The sequence below is a fragment of the Fulmarus glacialis genome, unplaced genomic scaffold (genome assembly GCF_000690835.1).
Source record: "Fulmarus glacialis isolate BGI_N327 unplaced genomic scaffold, ASM69083v1 scaffold160, whole genome shotgun sequence".
Classification (NCBI taxonomy): Eukaryota; Metazoa; Chordata; class Aves; order Procellariiformes; family Procellariidae; genus Fulmarus; species Fulmarus glacialis.
Window position 1 is genome coordinate 52,333 of NW_009185597.1, and position 12,398 is coordinate 64,730.

The following is a 12,398-nucleotide window of genomic DNA, read 5'->3' on the forward strand; positions in this document are numbered from 1 at the left end:
CCACCATCTACTCTGCGCTACAGGAGACCAGCAGCACGGCCCCTGGCCAGACAGATCCGCTCAGGAGGCCAGCACTAACCCTATTTCTTGCAGCCACGTGGCTCACCCCGAGCGCTCTGGGAATTTGCACCGAGGTGTCTGAAGGGCTTGGGACCGCAGCTGCCAACCCCACCCTGCCGCTGCCGTCCACGGCCCGCTGCGCTGAAAGCACTCGGGGTTTACCTTAACACACCGAGCTGTGAGATGCGGTGGCTGAGGAGAGGACAAGCCCAGGGCAGAGCAGACAGCTGCAGGAGGAACCGGCAGCTACTGGCAGCAACCGCCTGAATCAGTCCTGCACTGGTCTCCCAACATCTCGCAGAGGCACCGCCGAGGAAACCAGGGATAAAGCGGAGGGCTGCATCCAGGCCTGCCAGCCTGTGCCCTAGCAGCAGGAACACAGCCAACTCCGCATTAAGAAAGGGGAAATAACAGCAGAAAGCCTTGCGCTCACCCTGCACCTAGGTCAGAAAGCAGAGACACTCAAGTATAGCTGAACTGGATTTTTTCAGGGTTTAGTGGGGGAAGAGCACCAGGGAAAACCCCTCCAGGTGGCTGCACCAACATGCTCACCACTCAACCCTCAAACCGTCACGACTGCTTTCGTATTAAGTGACTCAATGTAAAACCAGCATGATCTGTTATCGTTGCCCCTCAAGCAATGGGACAGGTTCCCCAATATGATGCTGGCTCTCTAGCCTGCAAGGAAACAGTAAATCAGACCTAAATAGCTGGTTTTTGTTCCCAGAATCATGCAAGTCTATCAATGTGAATTCCTGAAGCCAGACCACAAGGTCGTCCCCCATTTAAATTTTGTTTCCAAGCAAGCAGGCATTACTGGATGCTACAGTTTGTTGCTTACATACAAAGGAGATTGTGTTATGTATAGCAAAGGGAAGGAAATCTTTCCAAGGTTCCCTTCCTGCAGTTTTTGCTTCAATTGTTCCATCAAGGAAGGGACTGTCACTGGTGTTAACATGATGGCTCACAAGTGACATCTTTCGCCTGCCCTCACGCATTGTTGAATGACCCAGCAAAGCACGAAAGCAGTCCATACAGAAGCTCTGGATCACTCCTGAGTCCCTGCAGGATCTGTCCTGTCAGCTCCTCTGTCAACGCACAGAGGTGCTCTGCTCTCAGGAATCTGTCTGCGACCCAAACCCTACCCCCCCCTCCCTTCCAAAATCCAGCAGCCTCATGTTTGGTGACTGCCATTTTTTAAAGCAAAAGCACCTGATGATATATGTAGCTATAGAGCTAAAAGCAAAAATTCCACCAATCTAATGTAGCCCTCATTTAAAAAACGCACCCTCCTCTGGGCACAGAGAAGAGCAAAACTGGCAATTCAGCTACACATGCGTATTTTACAAGGTAGCGGCCATAGCCAAACCAGGCCTTAGATATGCTTTGTAAAAGCATTACAGTAGCATCTAAGTTCAAAAAAGCAATGTGCAATTCAGACCACTTGCTGCACAGGGCTGGATTGCTACACCATCAGCAGAGAGAACTGTCCTGGGCTTGCTCTACGTGACAAGGCCCAGGCAGACACCAACTTGTTCTGCTGTCTTCCAAGACAATCAAAAGACATACGAAAATGCAGGCAAGGCTTGCATATGCTTGCCCAAAACACCACGTGTAGATGTGCCACTGGCAGACTTGGCCCAGAGGACTTGGCCCTGGTTTTTTATTTCGGGCGATAACCCTTCCACAATATCGCAAGACACTTTATCTGGGAGTTTTGTACTCCATATCTACACCGCCAGAGTGACAGAATGGGGAGCTGGTCTTCAGCGAGACGAGGTGCAGCCTACCAAACCACAGACTTCCAGTAAACTCGAGAAGAGGAAGCAGGGAGTCTCCCCAGCCTCTCTGGGGCTCAGGCTCGTACGGTCTCAAGGAGGCAAGCCGCTTCGCTACCGGCTGCGCTCGTAACAGGAGAAACAAAACCCAGTACTTCGCAACTTTTTCGACACCCTGTTCCAGCACTGACACCACTTTATAAATATGAGCAGGGACAGTGCCAATTAAACTGTCTTCTCCTCTCATCTGTCAAATAACAATAAAAAAGTGCTACATTTGCATTTCTAACATGTTCCTGCTGGCTAGCTGTCAGGGTAGCTACTCTGAGGAACGGCTGGCACGCGGGGGGAGAGGATGTGATGAAACACAGCAGGGGCAGCACAGAGCTGCAGGAAATCTTTTACTTGCTATCTCTGGAAACAGATAATCAACTAGAAATAAGTAGGAAGAAAGTTCTCCTCTTTGTTATTATAGACCATCAAAATATATGGGAATGCATTCCCTTATTGCTTTGTCACCATTGGTCAGGTACAATTGAAAGATCTGGTTGTATTAACACCTCTCAGTACTTTATAAAACACAAACTGGTACTCAGCAACCATAATTTATACCACTGGATCATCTTTCATAAGCTATCCACCTTCTCATGATCTGATTATTTATTTTTCCTTGCACCTTGACAACAACTTTTTTATTTTCGGTTTTGCACTCACCTCAGTAACATTCATCACTTTGATTGCTGCTAGCTGCCCAGTCTTAACATGGCGACCCTGGTAAAATAACAAAAGACTGTAAGTAAAACATGTATGCAAACTATGTATACAGTAACAAATTAGGCATATACCAACTGGGCTTGAGTACTTGCTTTCACTCATGTATCAACCTTTCAGAGACACAGAACTACTAAGGTGAAGTCTGGGGATGTGTTACCAGACCCATACCCTTACCACGCTCCAAAGTTAACCGAGTTACCTTTGCAGGGCTGAATTTCCCCCTTTAGCACTAAGCGAGCAGCAATGCTGGGAGACCTCTGCTGTCAGAGCACAACACGGTATGAGTTTATGGGTCTCCATCCAACTCCTGTTCAACAGGCGTTGCTGCCCCTCAACCCTCCTCTTCTAGGAACTCTCAGCCCAGGGTGACCTAACCAGAACACCCTTCTCGTCCTGCAAGCCGGGGCTGACGCGTGCTGGGGAAGCAAGGCGCTGGCTAGCTGGCACTGTCCCCACCTCCCCACCCCACACGTTCCGGCTCACCTCAGGGTAAAGACAAAACTCTGGGTTTCAGTACATCAATCTGGCAACCTGTATGTGGCTGCCAAGAAACTAAAGCTGTACGTACTGTCTTTTCCTTTTTTTTTTTTTAAAAAAAAAAAAAGGCTTTTTACTGTGAAATGCTTAGTTTTTTAAATTCTTACTGTAGCTGAGTTAACTATACCTCAGCCACCTCCCAAAAAGCATGCAGAGGCTTTGTATTTAAAATGTAATCTTCTACGGTGGTGGGGAGGAACTCTCCCAGGGCTTTGACTGCGTGTGTGCCTACATACGTACACACGCTTCACTAGTAAATTGCCCACACCCCACAATCGTTATTAAGCAACAGATAACTGGTAATTTTAGACTAGGTAAGTGGCTAGTTTTTGAAAACAAAGCTAGGAAAAAGGAGGTAATAGGGAATAAAGCTATTAAAAGAGCAAACTTGATACTGAGACTGACAAAATGTGGTTCACAAGAACGTATATTAGAAACTCAACCAGGAATCTTGCTGTAAACTGCACAGTTTCTTGGCTTGGTTAGATCAAGTCGCTCAACAGATGCCATAGATGCAATGTTCTGCCATGATAACCAACACTAATCTTATACTGGAGGATAGTATCAAAAGATTTGTATGAACAGTGGATTGGCTAGACATCCTAACTCCTCACTTCCATCAAATGCTCCAAAATGGGTTTGAAGCTTTGAGACTGCAATTTTGTTCCTGAAATAGTAGTGCCTGCAAAGCTGTATATCGAAATAACTAACTGACATCAGTTAAGTAAGCCATAGGAAATCAGGAAATAAAATGTGAAATGCTGCAGTTTGCAGACAAAATGATTTGCAGGTGCAATTTACACCTGCAAAATTAAAAGCTAGGTTGATGTAATTTTAAAACCCAGGTCCTATCTGCACAAAATTGCATATGAGTGTTATTTCTAAGACTAAGCAATTTCGCATCAAAGAAAAATGATTCCTCACTCTCAGGCAATATGTCACAGTCATGTTTTCTGTTACAGAAAACTAAATCCTGCTGAGTTTTTGTGTATTTATAAGTGTCCTCTTTCCGTGGAAGCACTCCTGGGATTGCAAAGCTTTTTCTCATAAAGTAAAATGATAGGATTTCTGTATTATCGCAGACCTCAGGAGGAAGACAAATGGGACACACCCTCACCAGGCCCACCACACACACACCCTACCACGGCCGAGTGCAGACGGGCAGTGACAAGTGCTAGTCCAACAGATGCCGGTGTTTGGTCAGCATCCATCCCAGCTGACGTCAATCCCCGTTAGCAAGCTTCCTCTGCACAGCCACGGCTCCTTTGTTGGAGGCCATTGTTTGCAAATGTTTCCAGGCATTGAATGTCTTGGCAATATAGCGAGAGAGGGCCTTCCACAAAATACAGTCATGCTAGACACGCTGGCACCCTGATTTAACTCCAGTGTTTGTCTGGAGTCAAGTACGCTGATAATTCCACATCTCCGGCCACCACACATAGCAGACGACCAACCCATCGAAACGACGAGTCTCTCCTGGGCTGCTGTACATTCTGCAAAGGATGATGTCAAGAATCAACACTGATTTTCATAATTAAAGTGAAGCATGGAGATGTGCGTCTTTACTGAAAAAATAAATCAATCAATACTTGGCCAGCATTGCACTTGATATTAAATATTCCTAAGAATAAGGAAGGGGGAGAGGCTTGGCATTCAGTTTTGGTTTCAAAGCATGATACCTGGTCAAATTGCCCCTCTGTGTAACAGACATCTGTTATTTTGCAGCCACAATTATTTCCACTGCGTGCAAACCTGCTGCTCTCACTCGCTTTTACCATTGCAAATGAGAATACTAAATCCCCCCAAAAAGATTTGGAAAAAATAGTATGGGAAAGAAAACAGCAAGCCCTTTTGTTTTGTGGGTCGTGATTCACCTTTGCACAACAAATGTGTCCCCGTTAGCTGAGATGCACAACTCGATCCCGCTCCCGCATTCCTAAAAGCTCCCATGTCTGCAGCTGGGCTGACCGCTGGACAAGACGGGATGAGCCTGCGCAGAGAGAGCGGAATCATGCCTGGTGCTTTGTCTCAGTGCCCCATCTTCCTCACACCGTGCAAAGTCACTACTACCCTGAGGGAAATGCATAGGCTCATGTCCAAACATCCCTCTGCACAGGCTCACCTCCAATAAATACTCTCTGGCTGGGTAAAGCAGCCTTTACATGGAAGTAAATTCTGTTAACTACATGCATTTCACACCCTTATGTTCTTTTAGACCGCTTTATCCTGGAACAAAACAGAGAGTGGTTCAATCCACCAGAGAATCCAAACCCTTCTCAAGAGGCTGAAAAGAAAGGAGCAGTAAAAACTCATTCCTGTTGGTTTGCTCTAATTCTCAACTCACAACAATTTATTTTCAACGACTGTTATCACACCTTTTGAAAAGAGTCTTCCACGTTTCTTGGTTCTACCAAGCTGGAGAACCTCACCTTCCCCCCCGCCCCACCAGTTTGTGCAGGGTAATGCAGAGGGCTGCAGGTTAACCTCATGAAAAGGTGTAAACATATCTATATATTTACATCTGCCTTTCATCATTTATCTAAAAGGGATGAATTAGTTTAAAAGTGCATATTGGAAAAAAAAAGTATCTTGGAGAGTATAGCTAAGTATGTATCTACAGCTATATATCTATATAAAAACATTTTCATCATGAGATACTAATTTTACTGCCATCTTGGCAGATTTATTTTTGATTACAGTTGTACATTTTCCCAAAGTAAAGGATTCGTCATTATCGTAGAGCAATACATCTCAAAGTCTCTGCACCTGCTAATGTATGCAACAATGTGGCAGAATTACACAGCACACACCATCATTTCTCCTTACCTCTGACATCATCCCAACACACACAAATAAAACCTTTCCTTTAAATACTGCCGAAGGAAAAGTTTCAGTCAGTGGAGACCAAATAATCCGAGAACGCTGGAGACATCCTAAATTTTATTCCTTCTCCTCCCCAGGACTTCGCTGTCTATTCAGTTAGTTACAAAAACAAGAGGCAGCAGCAAAGCCACCCAACAGCTCACCCGAAGACCAGCAGTCCCTGTAAGCAGTGGCTGCACACTGGCACCCTACTGAACTCGGCACCGCCACCCAAAAAAGCGAGTATGCTATCGCAAGACTCCACACTAAGAGGGCTGAAGCTTTCAGAGGACACGCGTGCTCATGCGGAGAAGAACCATCAATGCCTGTGCAGCTTATCTGAGCAGGGTAACACGCGCCACGTTGCACTTGCTTTAATGCACAGACTGCGACTGTGCTGGCAGTCATAACAAAAATCACAGGTTTCTCTCCTTTACATTGGTTTTTCAAACTGTTTCGCGCTCATTTTCCTTGACATCTCTAAAAGCAGTAAACATCCTGAATCCAGCCCTGGGCATCTTGTTGACATACTGACACTAGTGCCTAAGTAAGGAAAGGTTTCAGGGCCTGGCCCCTTATTTTTTCATTTATCAATAAATCTCAGAGGTTAGCCAGAGTTCATGGGAACTCATACATTGCTACTTTTGCTGAAGCCACAAGGTTGAGCATGTTTGAATTGTTTTCAGAAAGGTGGTGTTTTGATTTTTGTTCAAAGCTCCTAGGAGCAACTGGCTGTTTTAACTGTTTCCCAACCAAATGAGATCAACAGCTGCATTTACTTCCAGTGACGAGACACGCAGAAGTTCATCCTTTTTGATTTAATCCAAAACGGGAGGGAGAACAAGGGGCATTGCCCTCCCAACCCTCTGTGCAATCCGCCACTGCCCATCCTCTCCAGATCATTAAAAGGAATCAGCCTCTTGTGATTCAAGATCCTCCGGTGCACATCTCCTCAGAAACTGGGCAGAGGGCAGGAATAGTCTGTGGGCTCGTTTCCTAATAAAAGGTTTCATCTTTCACCTAAATGCTCAGTTTGAGAGCAGGTTTCAATGCTGGAGAATGCAGCCAAAACATCCAACAGCCATCTGCAAGTCATCCATATTCCCACCCAAGAATATAGCGTTGAACGCTATCAAGCTCATACAGAGCTCAGACATGAACAATTCTGAAGCTCAATGACTTTCTAAAATTGAAGTTCTTGCCTACATTTTGATGAGGTATCCAAGCTGGAAGAAATTCTCCCACTAGCTTTGAGTCCAGCTAAATTCCCTATCTCCTCCAGAAAGTATTTCCGCATAAAGTCTGCTGCAGTTGCCAGTTCATCACTACAGTAACATGCAGCAAACCTGGAGCCAGCATACACATTTTTCAAATCTGCATACTGCTCATTGCAGCCACATTTGTGGAAGCTGCTTTATGCCAAAGATCTGATGAGCTCCAACCATACATTATTTCTGCAGGGAGATATATGTGGAATAGGACAGATCGCCCAGTGTTATTTCTATTGGATATGTATTTATCTTTTTAGCTCAATTAGATAAAGGAACTGCTTATCTATGCCCTCTACTGAGGGTCAAGACATGTTCTATTTACATCAAACAAGAATATCAGCATTAGCGGTCAAGCTATTAGCTGATAAAGGGGCTTTACATGCATTAAGTATATTTACAAAAAGATGCATTCAGTCATGTACAACACCTTTTCCTGTTAGGTCCAAACAAAAATTTGGGGCGGTCCAGGGCTTGGGCCGCGATTACAACCAGAGACCCAAGGTCCCAGTGACACACACCTGAGATTGTAAGGCTGCGGGTGACATGCAGAGAGCTTGGTTTGACAGCTTCCCTCCCAGCTCCTGCACAGCCCTCTCTTCCTAGGGCTGGCAAACAGCTCCCATCAGCTTCTTTCCCCACTTGCGATCCGACAGATTTGAAGCGGACAATTGCATGTCCAGACGATACAACCCAGCTGTCCTGTTACAGCGCTGCGCACCATGCCAAGGCGGCCCACGGCAGTCCCATCGCACGCTTCCTTTTTGGCAACAGGCGCTCATTAATGTCCACGTGTTTCTGGGTCTGTCTGATGTAGCTGTCCCCATTTAACCGCAGCAGGAAAAAGCGCATGTGAAGGGCAGGGACTGCCTGCTGCAGGATGCCAAGGCAGCATGAAGCTAGTGGTTTTGACTATGCAAAAGTCCCCATCTGTGTCCACGTCCTGTCTGCAACCAGAAGCACAACCTCACTTTTCTCTCCCTTAAAAAGCAGCGGTTTTGGCGAGGCTGTGAGGTGCCTATGTGCAGGGATACCTCCCAGATGCCTGGGACGCTCGCCGGTTTGCACCTCTCTGCCCACGCAGAGGGCAATTTCACGTGGAACACACTCTGCCATCAGGCACACGCGTGTGCAGTGCACTTGGGCTGTGCACAGACGCAAACAGCTCACAACATCTGCACAAGGCTGCGGGACTCCCCGGTGACCCTTCGCAGCACTGCCTGCCGGTGTAATCCAGAAGGCTGGTAGATACCACAGACTTAACTCTCGGGACCTGCTCTGGATATTGAAGGTTTGTAATTTGAAAGCAAGATCTGGCTGTTGGAGGTGGAGGGCTTTTGAGGCCAGAGAACTTTCTCACCCAGAAGCATTTATTACGGGATAACTGATGCAGGCTGTGGCCACCCGCCCTTTGTGAGCAGGGTGAAGGCACAGCTGTTTCACTGCAAGCTCTTACTGAAAGTGAACTTCAGCAAGCAGGTTTCCTGTTCAAAAGCCACTTACGAACTTTGAAGTTTGAGCCCATCTCGGGTAAATCAGTGTGTGGCCCTGCGGTTGCTGGTAGAGTGCCAGCTCAGCCTTCTATGCCCTGAAGGATGGGACCCCACCCTTTTGCCCCTCTCCTCTCCACCCTTTCCATCACCCTTTCCATCCTGGTAACACAAGGAAAGCCTTTAAGAGACTTTGCATCAAATGAACAATGCTCTGCATAGGGATCCAGGAAACCCTATGTCCTATTCCACATGACCTTAACAAAGTCATGATCCTTCTGTTTCCCTTTCCACCTACATAGCGCTTTTCTACTTAGACCCAGCTCTTCAGAAGAGATGAGCAACATTTGCTATCACCAGCCCAGAGCCAGCTTGGAAACACCAGCTTTGCCTGCTCACACTGCAGGCAGGCAAGGGCAGCCTCCCATGCAGCTGCAGCGTGCTCCCCAGAGCACGCCGGTGGGTTAGCATGGCAGGGAGGAGGACCCCAAGAACAAAAAACCCACAGGTACGCTGCTCTTGCGCTGCGGCTTAGACACAGCCGCTGTTTTACAGCTGCTCGCAACGGACATCCTGCTGTCCCTTGGGGTCTTGGCTAATGTAAACAAGTGGACAGGGTTTGCACATCTGGGGCTGTAGTGTTTTAGTGCTGAGAAGTGTCACCCAAGAAGACAGTTTATAGGAGAGCTCTATGAGGAAGACCAGTCTGTAATCCTGGTCTTGGCAACTGGTACCACGTGAGACAACCCACTGGAGTCATGGACGGAGCTCTTCAGCTAAAAATACAGCAGTAATGCAAAACTTGAAAGGGGACAGGAATAAATTCCAAGGAAGAAGTTATTAAGAGCTTGGAAGCTATAGCTTGTTTTTGTTAGTTAATGGTCTGAGGAAGAGCTCAGGGTCAGTCGTGCACTGAATACTAGCACTGGATTTCATTGTAAACTATGACATGTAATCCACATCAATTCTGATAGTTTCAAAAAAAAAACCAAACACAAAAAACCCCAACCCACCACAAGACACATCAGCCTTGGGCAGGCAATTAGCAGTTTCAGAAAATCTCTTTTTTTTTTTTTAAACCCCCGTGAAGAATTCAGGACACCAGCCAGGTGGGAATGTGGCTATAATTTTGATTACAGCTTCATCCTTTTAATCACGCAACTCAGGCTGCAGAAAGCCTACTTTGATTGACATTATAAAGTTTTGGTGGCACTTCTGTCACAAAGTCTCTGGATGTCTGCTGTACTTTGGGGCTGTAAATCACAGAACTGTATTCCCCTAGAGCATTTCTTCTCTTCTTTGTGATACTGGGAGATGCTGAGATTTGGAAGCCTGGGCCTTGCTCCAGGTCACCTCTAGAGTAGCCCTCAGCTCCACCTCCCAGCTGGAGCACACCCTCCTTTCCTTGCAAGTGACTGCTTTCATGCCAGCGGTGCAGGATGCAGGGACTTCCGTAAAACCGCAACCCAGCTGCATTGCCTAAATGCTGACCATGTGGATGCAAGACATTTGCCCTTTCACCGCCACATTTGGCACCCAACTTCCAGACAGTCCTAGGTCTCACCCAAAAACACTTGGCCAGCATAGCAGATGTTGCATTTCCCCTTCCCTATCCTCCACAAACACCCTCTTTCAACGGCAACTGGATAGCTTTCTCTGCCAGTAACTCTGTGCTATCGAGAGGAAGAGCACGCAGCAGACCGCAGCATCAGAACAAGCTCCTGAGATTACTGCTTCAGCAACGTAAGGGGCCTCCGTTGCTCTCAGACTATTCAACACTAGACACCGCCAGTTAGTCCCTTAGGTTGTAATGGGACTGCTTTTTTGACTTAGACTTAACGTTGCCTTCAGAACTGACCATAGATGTTTTCCTACCAGGGAAGGTAAAGCTAAACCTAAACACTACAAAATACAATCACCCTTACACACAGCTGGTCAGTGGCGAACGCTATAAATATTAATACACTGTAAATAATCAAGACATGCTCTTCAAGGTTTATGGGGGTTTTTTTCTCTCCTATATGCTAATTCCCACTCTACTTTATGATTAGATATGTTCCAAGAAGGTAGCTAAGATTTATCACTATACTATGAAGTCGAACATTACTTAGCATGCCCCAGAACTCGGGTTATAAAACATTAACAGTAAAATCTAACGAGTCTGCATGAAGATATATAAAGAGCAAAAGTTAATTAATAACACTCAGTGCACTTTAAGACAAAACATATTACATTAATGAAGAAATATTAGAGATATATACTATTTATAAAGAAATGAAAAATTGTTCCACAAAAAAAAAGTTATACTGCACTCCAAATGAAAAAGGATAATTTTGTAAAGGTTAGGAAATTTATATAGCAAAAATGACTTGAATATTCAGTGAAAAACAGGTTCCTTTCCTAGCAACCACCACTGCCCTATTCCTGGGCAGAACAGGTCGTTCTATCCCTCCCACTGCTTCTCTCTCTCCCCGCTCATCTCAGAAGTGGGTAAGTATTTTGCACTCACTCGAAGTGAAAATACTAGTTTTATAAAGTTTTTTTCAATGAAGTTTTAGATGTTTCAGGGGTAAGACGTTAAAAAAAAAAAAAAATCAGGAATTTCTCTCAGGGCCCCTATTTGTGTCACATGCTTAAACAAACAAAAATATCACTGGAACTCGTAACACTACAGAAGACAACTAAGTTGGCAGTGGTAGAGGAGGACTTCCCATATACTAAAAAAGCAACACATTAGCCAAGAGAAGAGATTAAAACATATAACTTCTATCAATCACTTAAAATTCTACCCAAGTCCACACTGGCTAGAAGGGAGGGATGGAGAGGGGTCATTTCAACAGTACCAGATCAAACAACCTTGATCTCTGGAGGAAAAGGACAGTTTTTCACCCCTACTGCAAGTGTCTATACCACAGCCCTCATGAACTGTAAAACCCAAGAGGCACCAGAAGCAGTTTTTTCTGTCCGTTTTTTGTTTTGGTTTGGTTTTTTATCCTTTCAGTTCCTATTTCCTCCCATTGTACAAGTGGAAACGCAGATTGTTTGCTTTGCCTAATGTTTGTCTGTGCCTGACTGCAGACCAGTGGGAAAAGAAAATGAAACAAAGGAACAAATTCAAGCCCTTTTGCAAACACATATTTGAGTACCTACATTTTTGCAGTATCAGTATGTTCGGTTGATCAGATTACCATCCTTATGCAAAACACGAACCACTCAAGGCTACTGCATACTTGCATAAAACGGGACTAGAGACTGATCTTTTGGGATTTTGAAACCTGCTCCCAAAGAGGTCATTCATGTCGTGATTAGCAAGATCAAGCAAAGCACTAAGCACTTTTGAAAATACCACGCTAGTCATAATATGAAGAAAGGAATTTTGTTCTCTACTTATTTGAAATGGGTGGTGTCTGCAGCAGAACATCCCATGTAATCTTCTGCAGCTCCATGCTCATTTGGAGAAATCTGGAAAGTACCCATTCCTGCGGCTTCTCCTTATTCAGCTAACGTGTGGACATGATGCCTTAGATATCCTACTGCCATTTGAAATTTCTGAACAACGAGAACAATGTGCAAGAAGGAAGAGCAGGAGCATTCCTCCCGGGGCAGGTAAAATCACGGTGGCCCTTGGT

At 45.5% G+C, this 12,398-nt stretch overlaps 1 protein-coding gene across 1 annotated transcript in view; it reads right to left on the reverse strand.

The window, feature by feature from the left end:
• Nucleotides 1-8,131, reverse strand: part of LOC104074195 (mitogen-activated protein kinase kinase kinase kinase 4-like) — a gene marked incomplete at its 3' end in the record, with an annotated part of 59,296 nt that extends 51,165 nt beyond the window's left edge. The window contains exons 1-2 of the mRNA XM_009574614.1: nucleotides 8,001-8,131; nucleotides 2,553-2,628 (exon numbers count right to left, since the gene is read on the reverse strand). Of these exons, the coding sequence (XP_009572909.1) occupies nucleotides 2,553-2,628; nucleotides 8,001-8,131 (207 nt within the window). The remainder of the gene's footprint in view (nucleotides 1-2,552; nucleotides 2,629-8,000) is intronic.
• Between the last annotated feature and the right edge of the window lie 4,267 nt (nucleotides 8,132-12,398).